The sequence below is a fragment of the Castanea sativa genome, chromosome 9 (assembly GCF_040712315.1).
Source record: "Castanea sativa cultivar Marrone di Chiusa Pesio chromosome 9, ASM4071231v1".
In the NCBI taxonomy this organism is placed as follows: Eukaryota; Viridiplantae; Streptophyta; class Magnoliopsida; order Fagales; family Fagaceae; genus Castanea; species Castanea sativa.
In genome coordinates, this window is record NC_134021.1 from 20,797,026 (window position 1) to 20,823,042 (window position 26,017).

General features: G+C 33.9%; 1 protein-coding gene across 1 annotated transcript; it reads right to left on the bottom strand.

Moving 5' to 3' along the window:
- Positions 1–9,318: 9,318 nt before the first annotated feature.
- LOC142610797 (BEL1-like homeodomain protein 9) lies at positions 9,319–17,683 on the bottom strand. Its single transcript, XM_075782742.1, has 4 exons — positions 16,226–17,683; positions 10,577–10,941; positions 10,389–10,449; positions 9,319–10,271 (listed from the first exon to the last, which is right to left on the bottom strand). Exons 1-4 carry the CDS (start codon positions 17,171–17,173, stop codon positions 9,735–9,737), a joined length of 1,911 nt encoding a protein of 636 aa, XP_075638857.1. The 5' UTR covers positions 17,174–17,683; the 3' UTR covers positions 9,319–9,734.
- Between the last annotated feature and the right edge of the window lie 8,334 nt (positions 17,684–26,017).

Sequence of the window (26,017 nt, forward strand, 5' to 3'; positions counted from 1 at the left end):
GTTGTGTTTGTGCACCGTAGGATTTTGTAACCAAGTATCTTCTTGATCTTGATCGTGTGAATGAACTGAAGAACTTTGTAGCCAACATCTTTCTCAAGTTGGTGATTGAAGTCGCATACTAGGATCCGCACAATTGGTTAGTCACGTACTGGAAACCGTGCATCAAAAGGAGATATTGTCACTACAGAACAAGTCCAATTGGGTATTGGGGTAAGGGTTCAATTGTAGGTTAGTAGAAGGTACTGGGATTCTTTTACTTGTAACCACTTGTTTTGATGATAGTAGATTCTTGGGAGTGGTGACCTTAAAATAACCTAGTGGGGTTTTTGCCTTGGAGGTTTTCCCCATTCGTAAACAAATCATCGTGTCAATTTATTTTTCGCTGCACTTTAGTTTATTGGTGATTTGTTTATACACCCACGCATTTGCATGTTAAATTGGTTAATTAATTGAACTTGGCTATTTAATCAATTAATTCATCACAAGGGGTCAATACGTTTTTGGCCTATCAAATATTTAAAAGAAAAAAACAAAAAGAGCACAACCTAAAACACCTGTATATTATGACCTGGAAAAAAAAAAAAAAAAGCCAAGCTCAAGCAAAGTAGTGAGTTTTGCCTCACCCAATTGAATAAACCAAAAATTACTATAGATTGAGGCAATTGACACTTTTTATATAGTTAGTAGATTTTGATGTAATAATATATTTACTGTTGCAATAAACAATTTACTACCTCGAATATCTTATAGAAATAAGCTATTATTTCACAAATTTTATTACAATAGATTGAAAATAATTTGGGTCAAGTTATTACAACGATATCTTCATTGTAATAGATAATTGTTTCATATTTTTCATTACAATAAATGGTATAATAATTGGTATTAGATTATTGTAATAATATATTCGTTGCAACTTCATGTTTGTCATTGTAACAGATTGTAAAATAATTAATATTTAGTTATTGCAATGATATATTTGTTGCAATAAGTTGTTATTTTGAAATTTCTATTGTAATAGATTGCAAAATAATTAGTATCAAGTTATTACAACAATTTCTTCAATTTAAATTATTGCACAAAATTTTCTTAATGCAATTTAGTATTATTTCCCTTATTGCAGCTAAAAATTATAAGTTATTACAACTAATTATTATTAATGAAATAATTTATCACTTTTAAGTTATTATTGCAACGACTTTTAATTTGTAGATGTAATGTTAAGTCTAATACTATTATACTAATTTTGTTATATTAACACTTAATGTAATAGACTTATTTTAGTGTAGTGCATGAACCTTTCGTTGTAAGAGCATTTCATCACCAAAGGCATGAAGAGAATAGATCATAGTAAAGGAATGTTTATGATGGACCGAAACATTTGCTGCAACCCAATATTATCACCATCATAACACATACTACTGAATATTTGAAATAAAACAAGCACAAATTTAAAGGAAAGGATTCGTTGCAAACTAAGTCACAGCAATTCTTGCAAAATGCACACATGTCAAGTGGTCATTTGGTGAAAATTCAATCTTGACATGAAAGTTTTCATTTAAATATAAGCATGGATAGGCGTTTATTTGAGACATTAACACGTTTGCATTTTTGCAAGAATTGCTGCAACTTAGTTTGTAACAAACCCAAATCCCAGATTTAATCTAAACACACTACCAAAGATTATTCATATTTTGTTATCCCGCATAAATGCCACAATCTATTGGAACCAAATTCATAAATATGCAACACCTATGATAACCAAGGATTGCAACTCACCAGGTAAAGGAATAGTTCTAGATACCTTCTTGTACTATAACATACATTTAAGAGTAAATTGTAAATTACACCCCTAAAATTTAGGGGTGTTTGGATTTTACACCATGAAGTTTCAGAATTTAGATTTTACCCTCTAAAGTTTGGGGGTATTTGAATTTTACACTATAACGTTTCAAAATTTGGGTTTTATCCCCTAAAGTTAGGTAGTGTTTAGATTTTACACCTCCCAAATTCTGAAATTTTAGAGTGTAAAATTCAAATACCTCCAAATTTTAGGGAGTAAAATCTAAATACTTCTCAAATTTAGAAAGTAAAATCTAAATTTTGAAATGTCAGGGTGTAAAATTCAAATATCCTCAAACTTTAGGAGGTAAAATCCAAATTCTAAAACTTTAGGTGTAAAATCCAATAACCCTCAAACTTTAGGTGTGTAATTTGCAATTTACCCTACATTTAAAATAATATAAATTGCATTTTTTGCTCCTCAAATTCAGGACATGCGATTTTAGTCTCTCAAATACTCTAATCCTTCAAATTTGAAAAATATAACAAGTTAGTCATGCCATCAACTTTCCATCCCATTTTGCTAATGTAACTAATGGTTAGCTCAGGTTATGTCCCATAGTTTGGGTGGACAATCTGTGACATCACTAAAATTTTCGTTTTCGAAAGTCAAAATGTCTAAAACAGGGAAATACAAAATTGAAGGACAAAAATCATGCATGCCCCAAATTTGAGGGCCGAAAAGTGAATACCCTAGAAAATATGTAACTGAAACTCATTTCAAATCAAAGCTAATTAAAGTTTGAGAGCCTTGACATCTAGGTTTACAAAATTCAAAGAACTCACATTTCTATTTTTAGCTAGTTACCAACTTTTCAATTATATCCCACATCACACTCATTATTTTCTTATACACTCTATTAAAATATGGAAAATACTAATGAATGCCCTTAGAATATTTGTTAATAATCCATTTAAAGAAAGTTTTTATAGGAAAAGAAAAAAAAACAATTAATGTTTTGATAGCTTTTTTTATTTCCCATAAAAGTGGTGTCAAAACTTTCCTGAAATAAATTGTTAACCAATGCCCTAAGAGCACTCATTAGCATAACCCTTAAAATATCCTTAATAAACTCTTCGTCTTCTTTTTTTTTCTTTACCCCCTAAATTTGAGGAGTATTTGGATTTTACTCCCTAATAGTTTGTTTCGATAGAGGGAGAGTAAAGGGGAGTAAAGTAGAGGAAGGGAGAGTAAGTTAAATTATCTTATTTGAATTTTTTTAAGGGAAGATGAGGGATTTGGAGGAGTTTTAACTACTTCTAACCCCTCATTTTTAATTCTCCTAAATTAGAGAGATTTGGAGAGAGGGTAGAACACAGAAATACTTGACTAAATAAATTACAAATTTACCATTACCATATTAATAAAATTACAAATTATGAAAATTCTAATTATTTCTCTCTCTCTCTCTTACTTAATTTTAAAAACATTTAAACAAAGTGGAGGATAACATTTCCCCTCTACTCTCCTCTCCCTCCAAACTTCCAAACATAACATAAAGTTTGGTAGTATTTGGATTTTACACCCTGTTGAGGTCCAAAATATCACAAGTATTGTGTTGAGACCCAAAACATCACAAACATTGAAATCTAAAACCCAATTGAGCCATCAAAGAAAGGGCAAGACCCAATTTTATACCTTATTGAGGTCCAAAATATCACGAGTATTGTGTTAAGGCCCAAAACATCACAAACACTGAATTCTAAAACCCAATTGAGCCCTCAAAGAAAGGGCAAGACCCAATCTGCCAACCAAGACCTAGTTAAAATAAGCAAAAGAAAGCCCAAACCCATGGATGGGCAAGCTTTGGGCCACAGAAAAGAAAGGAAAATGAAAAAGGAAGCTCAGCCTAGCCTTTGTGAGGGAGATTTTCTGGGGAGCCTAGAAAGGGATTGGACCAGGATACCTTGGGACTCATAGAAACCTAAGATCCTCGGGAAATGCAGAAAGAGACCAGCTAGGTTAGGATAGCTCAAGGGAGTATGCTCATGGACACAAGGAACGAAGATGGGTATGTCCCATCTACCGCCTATGGTTCAAAAAAAAGCTGATGACTTAGGAATCAATACTTCATGAAAAGAAGCATAGTACCTCGGGGAACGCAGGAAGGTGGACCATAGAAAAAGGTGGTTGGGGATCTTTCAGCCTAATAGAGAGGAATCTTCCCATTTAGAGAAAATGACAAAAGGTGAAGCAATCAAAAAGGTGGATCTAAAAAGGAGCATCTAGAAGCTTTGGGAAGAGAAGATTGAAAGTCAACTTTTAAGATTTCCCAAAAGAGGAAAGTCAGCTGAAGACTTTTTGGGGGAAAACCTAAAAATCAGAAAATAAGGAAAGGACCAGCCACCAATGTTGCTGACACAACATTGGTTCTGGTACTTAAGATAGCAAATGGAGGGAATCAATGATACACCAAAAACCTTAGGAATGTAATATAAAAGGGAATGAAGCCATCAACAAAAACCATTCAGCAATAAGGAATCATAGTAAAAAGATCCTTTGAAAAACTTCTTTAAATCTCAGAAAAATAAATAAGAAAGGAAAAACATTGTGAGGGATCCTGAGACAAGCATTAGAGGATACACTTGGATTTAAAGGGATTTAAACCTCACAGTCTTGGAAGCCTATAAAGAGCTATATAAGTTTGTGACTTTTGAACTTATCTGAACCTTGTAACACATTCCAGTAAAAAGAATGGTCCAATGTACTAAAACTTAATATAATGAAATATCATTCTATTTTCTGAGGATCCCTAACGTCCATACCTACTTTTTCTTTATTTCCTTACTGTTCTTTATCCATTTATTTTATAATATGTATATGTTTGCATGTATGCATATGTATGTGTTGTAAGGCCTATGTTTTGTGCACAACTTGGTTCGTAATCGGCCCAATATAATTGCGGTGAATCAAGCTCAATTCACCAAACAACAAGTATAAGGCTCAGGATCCTTGTTTCTACTTGGGCCTGGGTACTGTCCAAAATAAGAACCCTCACACCCTAAAATTTCAGAATTTTGGGGTAAACACTTTTAAACTTTAGGAGATAAAATTCAAATTTTGAAAGGTCAGGGTGTAAAATCCAACACTCTTAGCGTCCGTTTGGGAAACGCTGAACGCGTCCAGCGTTCAGCGTTTCCCTTCTTTTCTTTTTCTTTTCTTTTTTTCTTTCTTGCACAGGTTTCAACCAGCCGACAAGAGCACTATTCCTCACTGTTCTGTATTGTTCATGCACTGTTCATGAACAGTACCAGCACTTTTCAGTTTTTTTATATTTAAAATGGGACCCGCTATACTATTCACACATTTAAAAATTATTTTGCTACAGTGTTTTCAGTTTTCAGCTGTATCCAAACGGACCCTTAAACTTCAGGAGCTAAAATCCAAATTCTGAAATTTCAGAGTATAAAATTCAAACACCCCCAAACTTTAAGGGTGTAATGTGCGATTTATCCAAATTCAAAGAAACTCACAATTCTATTTTCAGCTAGTTACCAACTTTTCAATTATATCCTACATCACACTCATTATTTTCTTATACACTCTATTAAAATATTCTTAATAAATTCTTCTCCTATTTTATTTTTTTCCCTCTTCCCCCTTAAATTGTTTCATTCCTACATATATATATATATATTGCCTCCTAACTACTAGAAGAGATCCTTCAACGTCTTCGAGAGAGAGCAACATGTGTGGATAGAGAAGTTTTTAGAGAGATAAATAAAGAGTTTGAATAAAAAATGAAAACCAACGAAAGAAAAACGCTACATTGCTCTCTTAAAACTTGAACAATCATAAGGTACAAATAGGAATTTAGGTGTTTTAAGTGTGATTTCGTGCTACAGTTGAACCCTCTATTTTGAACTTTGAGAGTCAAACATAAATGCTCTAAGAATATTTCCCAACCCATTCCACTTATATTTTAAAAACCCATGCTTATTTCAAAATTGAGAGAGAGACCAATGAAAAACGTTATAATCCTCTCATCAAAGACCAAAACAATGAATAGTAGAATATGAAGCACTATAGATGATTTCTTAATTTTTCTCAAAAAAAAAAAAAAAAAGAAGATGATTTCTTACTATAATCTAGTTTAACTTTTAAAGAATCAAATGTAAATGTTTTAAACTTTTCTCGACTCGTCCCTCTCTCTCTCTCTCTCTCTCTCTCTCTCTCTCTATATATATATATATATATATATATATATATTTTTTTTTTTTTTTAAATCCAACCTTATCTCAAAACTGCTTGTTATTTTATCATGCTTGAATGGAGTTAAACTTTGCCTTACTCTTTGTTTTTTTTTTTTTAAGAAGAACTTTGTATGACTCAATGTTAAATTCTATAAGACTACTCAACTACATCTGTTGGGTTATTTGGACCCTAGTTGTTGATTTTGTAGCGGATTGCCAACTTATTTTAGTATGTTATTGCGCCAATTTAACCACTTAAATATTAAACAATTAAAGCATACATCGCATATTAAATATAGTGTCACTAATTGCACATAGTATTTATTTGGATACCACTTATTGCTGAAAACTAAAAACTGAAAACAATGTAGCAAAATAATTTTTAAATGTGTGAATAGTACCGTGAGACCTAGTTTTAAAATTGTTTTTCTGAAAAAGTACTTGTGGGTTCCAAGAACAGTGCATAGGATCCACCAAAAACCGCTAGACACGCAAAATGCTATCCAAACGTATATATAATTAATACAATGAAATGGTGATATGATAATGAAGTGGAAAACCCAAAGAAAATTATTCAAGGGAAAAACCACTACAGGGAAACCTTCCCTAAAAAAACAATTCACTATATTAATAACAATTCACTAATTCAAAACCTCTAAACTCTTTAATATATGAATGCCTTTACGAATGATACATTAGTGATACTGGAACTTCCAACTAACTCCAAGAACCTCTTGAATGTTTTCTTCATAACAGGTAGTATGTGGTCGTACCAAGACTTAAGCATCAATCATCAATCGGTTGGACTTGCTTAAACAACAAAAGTACTCTTTATCCCTTGTTTTGATCATCCCTAATTTGTTTTATAGTCCAACAAGTAGAGCACATAATAGGACTGAAACAGACGACGTAATATGATTGATCAAACAAAATCCATGATTTTTTATTGATCAATCCAACAACTCTCAACTCTCTTTTTGATCAATCCAGAAGGCAGAAATTGCTGAGAATCCAGGAATTCCTCTTTTTTGACTTGAAAATACACTAGTGACTTGAGAAAACTTACAATTTTCCAAGGTTTGTCAACACTAAATCTATTGATCACCTAACAACATCCAAGCATTAGCAAATCATTACAATGCCTACATTAAATCCTACTATAAATTGAGCTACACTAATAATTCAATTCGTATAAACAAAATTAACATTTTTTTTTTGGTTATATTGTATGAATCTATATATATATATATATATATATATATATATAAAAGTACTTGTTGGTACAAACACAATGATAATGGAAATAACATGAAGAGAAACTGAATAATACTTCTGAATTTTTTATTAATTTAAAGAAAGAAATTACACAACACTATTTGGACTGAGGCGCGGCACTTGCTCTCTTTAAAGAGATTCAAGCCCTTGGTTGGCTAAACTTTGTAACCGGTGCAGTCACTTGGATTGTGTCTGAATGGGTTTATTTATAGGCTCAATGGGCCTCACGAAATTACTACCCAAATTAATATGATTAATTAGGTCCATTATTCTGATATAGTGGGTGTTACAAGATTAAAAGTACTTGTTGGTACAAACACAATGATAATGGAAATAACACGAAGAGAAACTGAATAATACTTCTGAATTTTTTATTAATTTAAAGAAAGAAATTACACAACACTATTTGGACTAAGGCGCGGCACTTGCTCTCTTTAAAGAGATTCAAGCCCTTGGTTGGCTAAACTTTGTAACCGGTGCAGTCACTTGGATTGTGTCTGAATGGGTTTATTTATAGGCTCAATGGGCCTCACGAAATTACTACCCAAATTAATATGATTAATTAGGTTTATTATTCTGATATAGTGGGTGTTACAAGATTAATTGTTGGATATTGTTCTGATGGGTGAGAGTTACACAATTAATGATGAGATAAGGAATTTTCATTAGGAATTTTCTGAATAATGAAAAGGGGGTCATTTACTCACCAACGAATATGGTAATTACTCTGAATGGGATGTCAAGTAGGAGAATTCAATGTGCTAATTCATTTCCAAATTTGACACCTCCCCCTTGGGCACGTATCTGGCCCAATATTTGAGACAATTCATGTTAACCCATTAATCACCACAATTAAAAAGAACAAAATAGTCTCTCTCCTTGTCAATGTGGGATTAAACATTTTGACTAACTCCTCATCTTCCATATTCACTCCCACATCTTTACATTTATGTTATAAAATTTATTCATTTTAATTATTTAATATTAAAATGCTCCAACAGTATTGTTTATAAAAGTCAAATTAAAATTTTAATTAGAGTCTAATTATGTGTCATGTGTCCTTTCTTTTTCTTTTTCTTTTTTTGTACCAAGTGAATTATTAAGTGCAAAAATCAAAGAGTCTAAATCCAAATAGATTCTAAATTGAATTTCAATTAGAGTCCAATTTTATGTCACGTATCCTTTTTTTTTAATTTTTATGACAAATAAATTATTAGGTGTAAAAACCAAAGAATTTAAATCCAATTAAATTATATATATATATATATATATATATATATATATATATATATATATATATATATATATATAATGAGAAACCATTACATATATTAAAAATCTATGATTTTAAAATAATGTAAGTTAATACCAAATTTTAACATTTTTTATTTAAAAAAAATGTATAATTTAAACCGTGTAATTGTGATTATTTTTAATTATACCCGTACATATATGCAAAGAGTTACACACTAGTTTTTATAATTGGATAAGATAAAAAGGAGAAAGACAGTTGATACGGGTTAATATAGAAAGTCTACTATTTTAAATTTTTAATAGATATTATTAGCTTTTGGTATGTTTCTGTAATTAACTTAGAAAATAGAGTAGAATACGAGTTCCAATACCTAAATCTCAAACCCATCCTTTTACTATCAAGATGTATCAGTCTGTAACCCGTCGAACCTGTCTCCAGACTGTCATCCCTACTCATGGGTGTAAGATGGTATTTTAAGAAATAAACAAGCAGCGTCGTCCGTTGAATGCAGATTTACCATGTAAATTAGAGATGTGTACAGCATACAAACAAATGAAGTACAAGAATGGAACTGTTACCACGCTTATCAATCAATACCTGAAGCGACCAAACACTAGATGAGAAAAGAGGATTGATACACAGCATACAAAAAAAAAAAAAAAAATCATACTGAACATGACCTAGGCAATGAGATACAAAGATCACACTGCAGAAGAAACCCTTTGAAGAGCTACATCCACCAAAGCTGAAAATTCCGGAAACGATGATTAGGAACATGTTTTATTAGGCTCCAACTACTGTTAAGGAAACCCTAGTTTGCTCCAGCCAATGATGAAACTTTTTAGGCTGTGATTCCATTCATACCACAAAGCACAATATAAGGCTAGTCTAACCCAGACATGATTGACCTATGCCTTGATATCAATTCTTATCATATAGATTTACACGAATTTTTCACCAATAATTTAAGTTGTGGGTTTTTAAGAGAGATTGTGTACAATGCAATGACGTAACATACCTCTTACAACATAACAGGCAAACCCATTTGGCTAATCTTGTCAGCTTGGATTCTGGGAGTTGATAAAAGGCACATTCTAACTGAGAAATTGTCAGTATAATATTAAATTAAATGATACCCAGCTACCCAGTTAAACTGAACATCTTCAATTCAACCCACAAAATCATGCAAAAGTTGCCCTCCCATGACATCCCTCTCAAAATGCCGATTATGTGATTCAAAACCCCCTATAACATAACCCTCACCATTTGTCTCAAGGCCGAGACCGAATCGTTGAACTGCATTTATGGGAAAGGGCTCTGATATACCTATCCCATTATTCTGGTGAAGACCCAATGTTAAAGACACACCGCTATTTCCACCTGCCATGCTCACACCAACACCCATATGATGAGGATGACTTAAGAAGTTGTTGTAAGATAAGTTCCGCGGTTCCTCATTCCCCACAGGTATATCAGGAAGTTCATTTCTAGTGCGTTTTGATGGGGTATCTTGAGCCCTCTGGGTAGAGGTGGATGGGTTGTCAGTTACAAGTGAGTTTGCTGAGGTTAGCTGATCACTTGATCTGTTGGCACTTCGTTCATCCCTTTGTGAAGCTTTTTGGGCTTGCCGTGTTTCCAGCGTGTGTATTTCTTCCACCATTGGCTTCCAAAGCCTTACTCTTGCATTGATAAACCAATTTGAAACCTGGCTCATAAGTAGCATCGAAATCAATTGAACATTATCCTCACATTAATATCAACATGGAAATTATTGATAATTTAAATATCGCTAGGGTTTCTGATTTATAAAGGAATGGCGCACCTGGCTTCGCGATAGACCAGTTTGTTTCGCCAACATTAGCTTGTCTGTATCAGTAGGATAACTGTAACATTACATAGTAACTAAAGGAAGTCAACATACTCATAAATAACAGAACGAAAAGATGTCTAGTTAGTCCACTAAGGAATTTATATATTCTTCCGCGTTAATCACGTAATTAAATTGCTTACGGATGCAAAAAGTGTTCAAACAACCATGCTCTAAGAACAGTCACAGCACGTTCAGGAAGCCCCCTTTGGGGTCGCCAAACAGGTTGGTGCTCAAGAAATCCTGAACTGTGAACTGGTCTCTGGCAATATAGGCCTCTGTCAGCGTTTCCAAGCCTTGGAGCTTCATCATTCCCAAGGGTTGCATGGGCCTTGTAGTTGAACTGAAGCTGGTCAGTAATCGCATTCTTCAAGCACCTGAAATGCTTAGACATGGCTTTTATAGCCAAGTTGGCATACGGGGCTGCATTGCCGAGCCCGGCAACACACGCAAATGATGTTACTACCGTCTGCATCTGTTGATAGTATTGTCTGTACCTCCTGTAAACCTAGAGGAGTTTGAAAACAGTGAAAATGAATCAACAATCAGATATAAAATGAATACTCCATATAACTATTCTTTCTTCCTCTCTAACTCTAAAAACTAGAGGACATTATCTCTAATAGGTTCACATTGCAGTCTCATTACTTAGAAATTCATGCGCACCATAAGAACCCATTTCATATATTCCCCTTAACTACAATGAAGTGCAATAATTACAAATAAAAATGTTTTAAAAATAAAGGAGGTTCAATCATGCAAGAATTCAACTTAACTAGCTGCAACATAGCTATAGGTCATATTCCAAAAAGACAAAAGGGACCAGATCATAGTCCAACAGGAGGGACACATTATTACTATAGCCAATGCTATCTTACTATATGATTCCCTACTAATGGCATGTGGAAGCCCAAATGAAGCAGAAATCTACCCAAGACAGCACTCCTTTTACTCAACTATTGCCGGAATTGTAGTCAAACATTGAATATGTAACACCCCGGATCACTTCCAATAGTAAGTAAACTAGATCCCATTCTCATGTTGCATTCTTATTTGTCATTGTGGAGGTGAGGTGGGCTTGTTAAGTACAATTTTTTAAGGCGTCGCTCCCCCCTTTAAAAATAGCTTATTCAAATTAGAAATGGAAATGGATCAGATTTGGGGGGAAAAAAAGAAAAAAACTTCCAAACCCAAACCGTCTAAACATATTACATATCAAACTTGATTAAACTCCAGGAATTTCATCCCAAACCAAGGTAGTCAAAAGCGAAAGGCAACCTTAAGGCGCCAAGGCCTTGTATCGCCTAAGGCGTGAGGCGACAAAAAGGCGCTAGCCCGAGTAAAGCGAGGCGCCAAATTCTTAATATATTTATTATACATATAGAACTTATATCATCGTACCTAGTGTAATATAATATTATAATGAAGTGTTTTTCAATGTGTAGCATGAAGAAATTAGGTCTATCAAATTATTTCAAAATAGGATTAACATGGTTTAGGCTCTATTTGTTAGTTCTAACAAAACGTTTTACAATAAGCTTCTATATAACAATAAGTCTTACAAAAAATATTTGTAAATTAATTTAACTAACAATAGATTTTATAACATGCCTTTTGAAATTAATAGTCTAAAAATAGGTTTCACAACAAACTTCTATAAAAAAATAATAATAAAAATAAAAATAGAAATAAAAATTTTTAAAAAAATTGAGGCTCTCGCCTTAGTGCCTTTTCCATTGCTTAAGGCTGTCGCCTTGCTCACCTGGGCTCTAGAGACAAGCGCCTCACTAAAGGCGCCTCGCCTTAGAGCCTTTGAGGCACCTTAGTGGCGCCTCGCCTCGCCCGGGTGCCTAGGCGAGCGCCCGGGTGCCTAGGTGAGCGCCCGGCTCACCTTTGACTACACTATCCCAAACTCATCCTACTTATATTTGAAAAACCCAAAACCGCCTGTTTAACCATGAGCCAAAGAAAATGGGTCAAATTAGGTCGATTTTTAACTTAAAATTGGACATCAAAAACATTTTTATTATTACAATTTATTCATTAGAAAATACTTTTACCCCAAACTAAACAATATTGTAAAAGAGAGAGACAGGTGCACTTAATTTTATTATAAAAACCTAGTTTTGTGTAAATGAATTAAATAATGGGGGTAATTTAAATAAAAAAATGGGCCAAATTCAAGTGCCAAACGAGTAAAACCCAAACCCTTTCCCATCCTAGGGTTTATAATTGAAAACCAAACCGAGCATAAACTAATCTGAAAAATCTCAAACACTTAAAAGAGGGCGTATGGTTCGTTTGATGTTACATTACACCGTAATGTTACATTATTGTAATCTTACATTAATGTAATCTCAATTCAATAATACAACATTACATTGTTTAGGAAGGTGATATGATATATTTTGTAATCCTAGATTATAGTAATATTAGAAAGAAAGAAAAAATGAACCAAACATCTTAATGTCACATAACTGTAATGTGCATCACAACAAGGGTGCATCATAGTGAACCAAACGCCCCCTTATTATAAGGTTTGGATTGGGAAAAAATTACATCAAACCCAACCCTTCACCATCCTATCAAACCTCACTTATGAAAGCCCTATACAAGCACCTCTTTTAGAACTAATTCACAAAATGCATGCCTTCCCAAGCAAATACCTAAATGGGTAATGCAACATCAAAAAATTATAGAGGTTAGTACCAAAATCAGTTTTTGAAAAGGTAAAACCACCCTCAAACCAACTTATTATCCTTAACCATAGCTGATTGGATCCGCTACATCATTCGACCATATCTCAGACATTTGTAAAGGGAAAATTTAAATTTAAATTAATAAATAAAAAATAGAAAGCAGATGTATAGAGACTTATATCTTCTTCTTCCTTTTTTTTTTTTTTTTTGGCCTACTCTTTTCTGGAGACAAGATTTGAACCCAAGATTTATTTTAAAGCCCAAAGTTCCAACACCAATCTCATTTGCACCACTACCAGAGCTGTTACTATAACAAGGTGTAATATAGCCCAAAGTTTATTCTAAAGCCCAGAGTTCCAATACCAATCTCATGCACCATTACCAGAGCTGTTACTTAAACAAGGTGCATGCAATATAGACCTTTGCCAATTTTATCTAAGGAAAGTAAATCTTAATTCTACCAATTTCAGGTATCAATCACTTTTTTATTATATATATATAATGCATCCTAGTCCATACCTTCATTTTGTTACACCCCAAATCCTGAATTATTGGGTACCAAAGAATTAGTGGCAGATATTAAGTGTAGGTTGCTGTGTTGTTAAAAGTATACTTAAAACTAAAAGCTCAAAACCCCAAGATCTAAACCTTTTGGTTGGCTGAAGTGAAGCTCATCTAAGAAAGTGCCCCTAGGCACTTTTTTCTAGTGCTTTTTGAAGAGGCAAAATGCATGGCTTGTCTCACGTTTTATTTTTGCTAAAATATTATATGAATCATTAAAATTTACTACTCGATCTTGAAGAAATGTCATGGCCATTGATTTGGTATATAAAAAATATTCTTTGTATTGCACAAAAAAATTCTTGTTTACATATCAAGAGACATGAACAAAGATAATTTACTATTCTAGCATGTTTTGTTCTTTTGTTTTTTACTTATATATCTTGATTGAACCATATACTTCATTTGATCATAACTATCACAGTTATGTATTTTTATTCAGCACAAGGGAATTACGTAAAAGCTTATGTTCAAACTTTCTATGACTAGATTACTATCATATTGTCCACCAATAGTTGTTTTCAACTTTACCATACTAAAAATTTTAAGTTGAAACAACTAATGTAAAATTTCAAATTTCAACTCAGAAACTTTGTACATTTGCTTCCATTTTAGCTAAGAGGTAAATTATAATACTATTTTGCGTGCATTAGCTTTTTTATTGTATATTATAACATATAAGATCTGAAAAATGTATGTTTTACTTCAATTAGGTGCAAGCTTTTTGCACCAGGCTCCAGAACCAAGGACTGCAATGTTGAACATTTTGCCTTGCTGCTCCAAAAATATCAACTCACAAACACAGTGTTGAATAGGAAGGAACCAGCATTTTCACTAGAAACAACTTGAAAAACTAGTTTTTATATTCCCCTCCAAACTCTCATAATTTCACGACTCAAAATATATCAACTCATTCTAAAGGAAAATTGTTAATGAGCTGTATGCACTACACCATTATAAGAATGAATTCCAAAAAGGGTAGAAACATTTTGTTGCTCTTCATAAATAAAAGTTGTTTTAAGATGCCTTCATAATAGAATTTTTACCTTCCTAAATCAACGGGAAACCAAAGCTAAAATGTAGCATTAATTTTATGCCAAAAATCCCAATCCAAACTCAAGAACTTGACTAGACCTTTACACTTTTATATGTGAAAAAGAAAGTGGACTTCATCACTTACCAAAAACCCTTTAAATAAAGGATACATAGCTTCCATAATTCCTCTCATTATTTAAATTGTTTACTCCCCTAATATTTTTCTCCCTTCATCATATGCTAAATTTAAGTGCTTACTTCTGCTTAGTTCTAAAAAAGTGAATTACTTCTCACTTACCTCATTCCTAATGCCTAGCCAAAAAAAAAAAATTAATAGCACCCTATTTCACATGAATAAACTCATGCATAATGACAGAACTATTTCTACCATGTGGCCATCAAGCTATACGTGCACATAAACACAAGAGTGACAAGACTGAGCACTGTCACAACTGATGTAATATTGGCAACAAGATATACTCACCTAATATAAATTGCAATCTACATACTTGGAATAGAAACTCGCAACTATACCGCACAAGTAATATACAAATGTTGGGGGGAGCCAGGAAGGGGATCAGTTCTCTCAAACCCACTAAGTTAAACTGATTAAAAATGCTAACTTTAGCTCAACAGCAGAGGAAAATATCTTTTAATTTTCTATTTCAACTCTCAAAAAAAAAAAAAAAACTCTCACTAATTTGGCTTTATAGCCATATTGCCCCCTTGTCATCAACTGAATCTCATCAACTGGGTTGAGACCAATCAAATGAAGAAAGCAAACACCTTGTCATCTACTCATTCCATCCTCTTTAATTAGTTTTGGAATACCATTATGCTTTATTTAAACACTTTATAGGAGTATAAATCTTTTCAAACGGATTCCTTCATTCACTTTATGCACATTACACTCTAAACCCGGTGACAATGTTACTAGCTAGAACTCATTCTATGGTTGTCAGACACTTTAGAGTGCTAATCTTAGTGCATATATTCCCTCCTGTGTCACCTTTTCCAAAAAGACGATTTTGCGATCACCAAGGCCATCTATCCTTTAATACAGAATCTAATGCACAAAGAACAAAAGCTGAGGATGCTATATAAATAACAAATTAATAAGACACTTATTATCCATGCAACACCACAAATTGCACGTTGGTTAAACCAATGACCAACCCGACACCACAAAAATATAATCCATTTAATATATAATTGTTTTTTTTTTTTTTGATATTCGAGAAATTGCTTCCACAGTGACAAAACTTGGGTTTCATAAAGACCCATCCAGAAGATAAACTTGCAAAGAAAGAAGATCACATCAAACAAATTAATAAGCCAAAATTCAAGAAAGAAAACTAAAAACAATTAAATATGAACTACGTGTTGTCACCTTAAAACGTTTCAAGGAGCAACACAAATCAATGAAATGCAAGCGAGTATAACAAACACCATCAAATTAAAGAACAGAAGCAAAATATTATTTATATATGCATATACCTCGTTAAGCATCGAAATGAGCCTTGACTTCTTACTCCGAATCTCGGCCCCATCTTCACAACTGAGTGGATCTCGATCGTCTACAATTCCACTTGCACTCAAACTCTCTATTGGAGAATCCATGAGAGCTGAATCAGCTGTTACTTTCTCAGCGTAAATTCCACGACCCGCGACCTCACAGAATTCCTCGAGCAACTGCTGAGCAGGCTTCAAAAATCTCGATCCTTTGAGAATCGAAGCGTACCCAGTAAACGGCCCAAGAGGGACGGAGCTACGCGACACGTCGTTTGAGGCCGAGGCACTGCCATTAACAATGCCTGGAATCACATACCCAGCTCCACTACTAGACCCGTATCGTTGAAGATTAAGCTCGAGTGGAAGATTGGTTTGGTGGTGAGTAGGTTGGTGATGAGAGGAGAGAGATAGAGAGAGCGGTTCTGGCTTGAACACCACCACTTCACTTCCATTATTATAGCTCGGATCGAAATCTCGAAGGTTTTGAAGACTTTGAGGGGTAAAAAGAAAAGGGTTACTGTTCATGTCTTGGATAGAGTTTGGATTTAGAGGCAAAGAGTGGTTGGGATCCAAGTAAGCCGAGGAAGAAGAAGAAGCACCGTTCATAATTCCACCTACAAACCCCATCAGATTGACACTTTCTTCCTTGACAGCGCTGCCTTTGCAACCAGGTTCAGTGAGTTGGGGGTTCTGGTTATGGTGGTGGTGATGGTGATGGTGAAACTCGTGGGTGTTGGTGTTGGTAGTGGTGCACGTTAGCAAATCCGAGGAAAGAAGAGAGGGATCGTAGAGAGGGAGTAAGCCTTGGAGGTTGGCGGTGGAGTGCTCCACGACACCGCCTTGGTGGTGGTGGTGGTGGTTCTGAGCTATTACTCTGAGTTTATCTCTTCTGCTTTGTTGTGGGACATGGTAGGGTTCAAAACCCTCCGCCATAGATTTACAGGGAGAAAGATAGACTCAAGAGAGTACTGAAAGAAAGAAACAAGGTGAAGAACAAGATGGGTATATTAAAGAGGAAGAGAATAATAGAAATAGGAGAGAGAAATTGAAAGAGATGGAGTGATGAAATGAGATGCTATGATGATGATGATGATGTTAGTCTGAGCAGCAAAAGTATAGCAGATAGAGACTTAAGCAAGAGATACGTTGAATTGATTGAGAGAAGGATTGGGGCATGTGGTGCTCATTCAATTCAATTGAGAATTGAGATAGATACACACACTCTCACTCTCACTCTCACACACAAACACAAACACAAACACAAACACAAACTCACACTCACACTCACACTCACACTCACACAACAATGGTTGAGTTGAGTTGAGTGGATCAGGGTGGGCTGAGCTTTGAGTGCATAGGGTTTCAAAGGGAACCGGACGACCACCGGCTATTTCCGGTAATAATTGAACTACTACTAACTGACTTGTGTTTGTGTTTGTGCTTGTGTGTATGTTTGTGCTTGTGTTGTGTGTTTCAGATATTTCTGACAGACAGGGGTTTTGTTTTCTTTTTCTTTTTCCTTCTTTTGTCGTTTTTTGTATTTTTTTATTTTATTTTTATACCATAAGCCTGTGTATATTTTTTTTTTTTTGAAAAGTAACCCTGTATATTTATAATATTTCCACCACAAAACCTTAATTAAATTGTTATCATAGACTTTCGGAGTATACTATCTCCTTCCCTTCCTTTATCATAATAAGGCCCATCCCATAAAAGAGATAGTATACTCACATAACATACAATAACTTTTTATGGTAATTTAATATTAGTTTTTATTTGAATTTATCATTAATATCTTTTTTTTTTTTTGTGCTTTGACACCTAGAATCTGTGGAAAGAATGTTGTATTCCTAACTTTACAGTGTATGAATGAGTAATCCTAATACGATATAAAAAATTATAATTTTTATCTTAATTATCGTATGTGTCAATTACATGATCTATCATTTTTTTTTAATTCACAGTTTGTCACGCAAAAAATGTATGATGGTGGTCAAAGTTGTGTTTTTTTTTTTTTTTTTTTATGTGATCCTGAAAATTTGCGATGTATGAATAAGTTTTTTCTGTATGCTTTGATTTTTTTGGGGGGGGGTGGGTTTGAGGAGAGAGGGGGGTTATTTAAGGGGATGAGATGATGACGCACGTGAGAACGCGGGAACAGAGCGATGAATGAATGAAAGGCTGAGTTTGCCCTGCTCAACACTCATCCGCCAAAAAACTTTCTTGTTTCTCGCTTTACGAGGCTTTGTACCTTTAATTATTATCTCTAAAACTATTATATACTATTACAAAAGTAATGAACAATATTTAAAAAGAGCAAAGTACCAATATGTCCTGCCAAAACTACTGTTCAATTTATTAAGGGGGCACTGTTATTTATACCCACACTATCAATCATTGATTCTACACCACTCTTTACTTGTTAAATGAATTGCACAGTGGGTATGGGATTTAACAACAACTCAAATAATACTAAATAAATGTAATGAGTCACTCAACTAGTTCATAAATACAAACATTGACAATTCAAACTGTTTCATACAACAACATATATGAGACGTTCATCGTTCAAGTCCCCATGCATCCAATTATTATTGTATTGAAAAAAAAAAATTAGTACTACCAAATTATCATTGACCACAAGCGTCTAGAATGGGTCTGATTAATTTGGGCAAATACTAATATGGTGGAGTATACTATTACACACCTTTGATACGATGATCATTTTACAAGTATAAATATTTGTAAATTATGAAGAGTAAGGGTCAAGGATCAAGTTTTTAGAAGAGAATTTCACATATATATACATTTAAATTAAGTTAGAATAAAACTTTTATCTTGTATATAAATATATATATATATATATATATATATACACACACGATGGAGTATAAGTTAATTTCTAATTGATCATCAAATTTTACTTGAAGATAACTTTAAATTTTATAAGTAAAAAGTTAATTGATGCCTTAAGAAAATTTATTTAAAAAATATTTTATGGAAAAATAGAAAAGTAAATAATTTTTTATGATTTTTTATATTTCTTGTAAAAGTATTGTCAAAATATTTTTAAAAAATTTATTAACAATTGCCCTAAAAACACTTGTTAACAATACCCATTTTAAAATGAGTAACGCTATATACACAACTTATTTTACAAATTGATATTGTGATCAACTTCTTACTAATTTTCATCTAGACCTACTATTAACATCATTTTTTTTATTTATTAATAATTACTCACAACATCAATAATTTATAATAAAAAATTTATAGAATAATATATTTCTAGCATTATTCTTTTAAAATTAACTAAGCTCTTTCTCTTTTTTGGAAGGGAGCATATTTCACTCATCTCATATTTGAACACTTTATTAATTTTCCAAAAAAAAAATAATAATAATTCCCCGAAAAAAAGAAGGAGTTGGATGCCGTTTTTAAATAAAAAGGAGACGCTCCTTTAACACAGCACATAGATGGGCACTCAAAAGTTAATAACTATATTATATTCAAAAGTACCCGTTTTAGGGAGAAAAAAGTATGGCGGGGATCCTAAAGCAACAAAAGAAAGGTAAGTATTCTTAAAGTTAGTTTATGCATGTCTGTGTGGTTATGATTACACGTAACCACCTAATTAAGTAGTAGTAACAAAGCTTTACTATAATAATGGTTGTCAAAGAGGAATAAGAAGTATTCGATTAGGTTGATTGGGCAAACTGATTCAACTTTGCATGTAAAAGTATAGTAGAACGAGAGATATATGTTCAATACTCAATTAAAGCTTAAGCAAGAGTAGCTTTTTTCATTTGATTTTAAATAGTATTAGGAGTGGTTGGTGTGGCCGAAACCAATAGGGTTGTAAATGAATTGAGTTTTTTTTCAAGTATTGAACGTTTTAAGCACAACTTCACAACGAAAATAAATGTTTAAGCTAATGTTTAAATTTAAACTCATCAAAAAAAAAAATCAAAAACTTGAGTTTGGCTTAGTTTGACTTTAATTTATTAGTTAAAATTAAAGTCAAGACTCAAGAGCTTAAACTCAATATCAAACTCTTTAACTTGAGATCCAACACAAATATATCATCATATCTATATTAATCATATTACCAAGTCTATTTAGCTTGGATGAGTGATTCAAACTCCTAATTAATTAAAGACTTTATAATATAAGAGTTTATTTTCCAAACTCATATCAAACTTATTACCAAGCCCATAAACGAATCTAGACTCAACTTGTTTTTATCGACCGAGGTTGTTCACGAACATGTTCATGGACTTTTTTTTTTATCTATTTCTTTTTTTGTTTTTATTGTGCTTGGCTAGTTTATTAGACAATTTTAAAACTAAGACTCAAGCTTAACTTGTTTGTAAACAAACAAACATGAAGACCTCTTATTATTTAGTAATTTCTTTTTAAGTGTGTAGCCCCTACCATCCCTTCTAGTTTAAAATTGTCGGACTTTAAATTTTAATCATCATATAGGATGTATACAAATTTTTTCTTTTTGGAGGGATTATGGACGTACGGGATGAAATGAAATTTAATATATAAAGATTAAAAATTACTTGATTTGTTCATCATCTGTGTTAGGACTACGTGTCATTCTACAGGTTGAGAAAGTTATACCCAGTTTTGTTAGGATTTATTTAGACCACTCTGAGTAGATCAGAATTAGGTCCACTCTTGCTTTTTTTATTTACAGATTTTTAGTACCTTAACTCATTATCAATCTCAATAATTAACATACTATATGTGTCGTATTTGCATGTTTAGCTGAGGCCAATCCTAACCTCATCATATATTATGACAAGATTATAAATAAATAAAATTTAAATCATATATTATGAGTTATGACCAAACACCATGAGATGATGTGCTTACGCCCCACCTCTTTCCAATAATTTCTTGACCAGAGCACACAAAACATACTGTAATACTCTATGTTGTTTGAGTAATCACGATGTTGATAACATTATTGGACCATACATGTGTAAATCTAATCAATTATGACCCTCCCGGCCTCCTTATAATATGTGACTGTAACTAAAGTTGTAATGTACACACGTACAAAAATATTAAGATGATTTTCAATAAGAAAAATAACCAAAAAGAAATATTATAATTTATAAAGATTCTTCTTCAAGGAAATATATTTGTTTTAAATATCGGTAAAACTTAATAAAAAAAAAAGCCTGTTCTTGTACAAGAAGGGGATCTCACAATACAATTTTGAAAAGTTATGATCCGATCATAAATTTGTTTAAGGTGACATATGAAAGAAAACTGCTCTCTCTCTCTCTCGGATTAAGAAAACTATTTTTTATTTTTCAATTATCGAAATTCGAATGCAATATACAGTTGCCTCAGCACATGATATGGAGCATAATGGTGTATATCACATGCATTCCAATACTCATCAATAAACGAGATATATGGTTTCATGTTGATCAACCACTTGCTCTGCAAGACTAAAGTAATTATTATTAATTTCACCATAAAAATTATATATATATATATATGACAATAAATGTGATTGGTTAATATAATAAATGAATTTATTAATACTTTTATTTTGTGTTTAAAAATTGACGCAATTGTAAGATTCATATGGTCAAATTTGTAATATCATTCTACAAACTCTACCAATAGCTTTTTAACTTTTTGAGAATCCAATAGCCTTTTAACTTGATTAAAACTTTTTGGTATTTTCAATAGAGATGTTTAATATTCAAATCTTCCCTTCCTTAATTATTGAATTACCAAAACAAAAATAAATTACTTTACTCTAAATATAGATAGAACATGAGTAAACATTATTTTGATAGAAGATTTCACCAAGGCTGAAGTGGAAGTTGCGCGCTTTAAAACAAATAGCTCCCCTAAAGGCTTCTAGCCTTGACGACATGCCACCTATTTTTTGCCAGCACTATTGGGCAAGCATTGGCGATGATGTAGTTAAGGCTGCTGGCAATATTTTACCAGGTTTGAACCACACTCTCATAACTCTTATCCCTAAGGTTAAAAATCCAGAATATATTACTAAATTTCGCCTTATAGCATTATGTAATATTTTATATAAACTTGTCTTTAAAGTGTTGGCTAATAAATTGAAAAGAGTTTTGCCTCAGATCATCTCGAAATCACAAAGTGCTTTCCAATGTGATAAGGCAATTTCAAACAGCATTCTTGAATAGGTTTTTCTTTTTCTTTTTTTTTTGCAATGGATCATGGAAAAAATGAGCTTTCATAGTACATGGATTGGTTGGATTTTAGAATGCATTCGATCAGTTACTTACTCTATTTTGGTAAATGAGGAATCTAAGGGCCATATTGTTCCAATTAGAATTATTCACCAAGTGGATCCTCTCTCCTCATATCTCTTTTTGCTATGTTCTGAAGGTTTGAACGGGCTAATTCAACATGCTGTAGATGTTGGTCATATTGAAAGCTTTACTCTTTGCAAAAATGGCTCGAGAAACTCTCATATTTTCTATGCAGATCACAGCCTCCTCTTCTGTAGAGCACGGGAGGGTAATGTTGAAACCATCTAAGGAAATTTTAAAAAAGTATGAGAAAGCTTCAGGTCAAAAGATAAATTCTAAGAAGACAACTCTCTTCTTCAGCAAGACAATCTCTAAAACCTTAAAGGATTAAATAAAAAATCTGCTTAGAGTCCCGAAGATTAAGGAATATGAGAAGTATCTGGGGCTTCCTGCAGTGGTGGGGAGAAATAAGAAAGTGAGCCTAAATTACATAACTAACAAGGTTTGAGTTAGATTGCAGGACTGTAAGGAAAAGTTACTATCACAAGCTGGGAAGAAAGTTTTGTTAAAAGCGGTGGTTCTAGCCATTCCTATTTTTGCTATAAGTTGCTTTCGTATACTTGTAGACCTTTGTCAAGATACTGAGATGCTTATTCAAAAAATTTGTCGGGGGCAGATGGGTGGTAGAAGGAAGATTCATTGGAAGAAATGGGAAGTTCTTTGTTTACCAAATGCAAAGGGAGGATTGAGATTCAAAGACCTGTTTAGATTCAACGAAGCAGTGTTAGTTAAGCAGATTTGGTGTTTGATTCAAGACACTAGCTCTTTATTTTATCATGTTTTCAAGGCTAAATACTTCCAAAACATCCCTATTTTGAAGCTAAGGGTGCGTTTGTTTCGACAGTAAAGTAATTCCGGAAAATGTTTTCAAGAAAAGAAAATATTTTCCGGAAAGGAAAATATTTTTAGGTGTTTGGTGGCATTTTAAAAAATACTTTGGAAAATATTTTCAGGTGTTTGGTAATATTCTGAAAATGCAAATTTTTTTACTGATTTCTCACATTTTCTCAACTTCCAAACAAATTTTATATCAAAAAAATCTACAACACCCACACAGCAGCCACAGAAAAATCCACCTCCACCCACACACCAGCACCACACAACACAAAAACCACCAAAACACCACCACCCACACCACCGCAACAACAACAACAAAATCAGAGATCAATGTTCGGATTGATTGAGAGATTGAGGGAGAGAGATCGGTAACGGTGGCCAGTTGGTAACGACGGAGGTGGGTTTGGGCTTGGGACGGTGGTCTCGCGGCTCGATCTCGCCGACGCGAGCTCGCCGGCGTGGTAGCGATCTCGCGGCTCGATCTCGCCGGCGCGAGCTCGTCTGGGCTTGGGGTTCGGTCTGGGCTTGGGGCTCGATCTCGCCAGCGCGAGCTCGTCTGGGCTTGGGGCTCGGTCTCGCCGGCGCGAGCTCGTCTGGGCTTGGGGCTCGATCTCGCCTGCGCGAGCTCGTCGGCACTTCTCTCTTTCTCCTCTCTTCGTTCTCTGTCTCCCTCACTTCTCCCTTTCTCCTCTCTTCGTGCTCTCTCTCTGTTTTCCGTGGAAAACGTGATTTGAAGGTAAAATAGGAACGGTAAACCAATTCCAGCGTGTAAGGGTTGTTTTACGGTCAAACTGGAAAACAATTTCAGTTGACCAAATTTTTTGTGCTCACCAAACACACGCAAACGGGGAAAATCATTTCTGAAATTGGTTTACCGTTAAACCAAACGCAGCCTAAGTCTACCTCGGGTTCGTTTGCTTAGAAAAGCATCTTACATTCTAGAAAAATCATAGCACAATAAGCACAATGGAAAATTAGGGAAGGTAAATCTATTTCAGATTTTCCATGATCATTGGTTAATGAATTTAGCTACAGGCAGAGTGGTCTCTCCCTCTACCCCTTTTGGCACCCGATGCTAATGTTGATACTCTTATTGATCCTCATACAAGCTGTCACAAACTGGAAAGGAAGTTTTGTTAAAAGAGGTGGTTCAAGACATTCCTATTTTTGCTATGAGTTGCTTTTACCTGTAGGCCTTTGTCAATATATTGAGATGCTTATTCAAAAATTTTGGTGGGGGTAGATGGGTGGTAGAAGGAAGATTTATTGGAGGAATGGGAAGCTCTTTGTTTACCAAAAGCAAAGGGAGGAATAGGATTCAAAGACTTGTCTAGATTCAACGAAGCAATGTTAGCTAAGCAAATTTGGCATTTGATTCAAGAAACTGGCTCTTTATTTTATCATGTTTTAAGGCTAAATACTTCATAAACATCTCTATTTTTGAAGCTAAGTCTGTCTCGGGTTCGTTTGCTTGGAAAAGCATCCTACATTCTAGAAAAATCATAGCACAAGAAGCACTATGGAGAATTGGGGAAGGTGAATCTATTTTAGATTTTCCATGATCTTTGGTTAATGAATTTAGCTACAGGCAAAGTGGTCTCTCCCCTTACCCTTTTGGCACTCGATGCTACTGTTAATACTCTTATTGATCCTCATAGAGGTTGGTGGAACATTCACCTTATTGATCTTTTTTTTTACCCACCTGAAGCTAAAGATATCAAATCGATTCCTCTTTGCTCCACTCCACAGCCCAATATTCTCATTTGGCCAAAGGAAAAATATGGAAGCTACTCAATAAAATCAGGATACAAGGCCCTTAGTGAATCCCTCACTCATGCCACAATCAAACTTGAAACTTCGTAAGCTCAAAAAATTTTCTGGAAAAGCATTTGGAAATTGAAAACACTAGGTAAGATAAAGTACTTTTGGTGGAAATGTTGTTCTAATTCTTTGCCTATAAAGGTGAATTTGTTAAAATGAACCATTATTCATGATCCCATTTGTCACGTCTGCTCAAAAGATACTGAGGATGTGATGCATGCCTTGTGGAATTGTGAAAAAGTCCAATAGGTTTGGGCAAAGAACTTTGGTTAGGTGGATAGAGATAGAGCTGCCTCGGGCTCTTTTTTAGACTTAGTGAAGCTAATCTAGGACAAACCTCAGATTGTTCCTCTCTTTGCAGTCATAGCGTGGGCCATCTAGTATCACAAGAAAAAATCTTGCTTACAGGAGGCTTCATTGCCATTTGACAGAATTGCAGATTTTGCCAAGCAGTACCTGTATGATTTCAAGAGTTCAGAGAACAAACCTGCTCAAACCAGATTGTTGAGCCCCAGGAAATGGAGTCCTCCAGCTTTGGGGTCTTTCAAGACAAATTTCGATGGTGCAATGTTTGATGAATCAAATGAAGCCGGTCTTAAAGTGATCATTTGCAACTTTGAAAGTGTAGTCATGGCTGACATGTTGGAAAAAAATTAAAAAACCATCTATAAGGACACGTTTACTTCCAAAGCCCAAAAGAAAGGTCAATGGCCCAAATAGCCCAAATCAATGAATTTGTAAAGAGTGAGTTTGAAACTAAACTTTCAATGAGTTAGGTGCACAATGACCACTG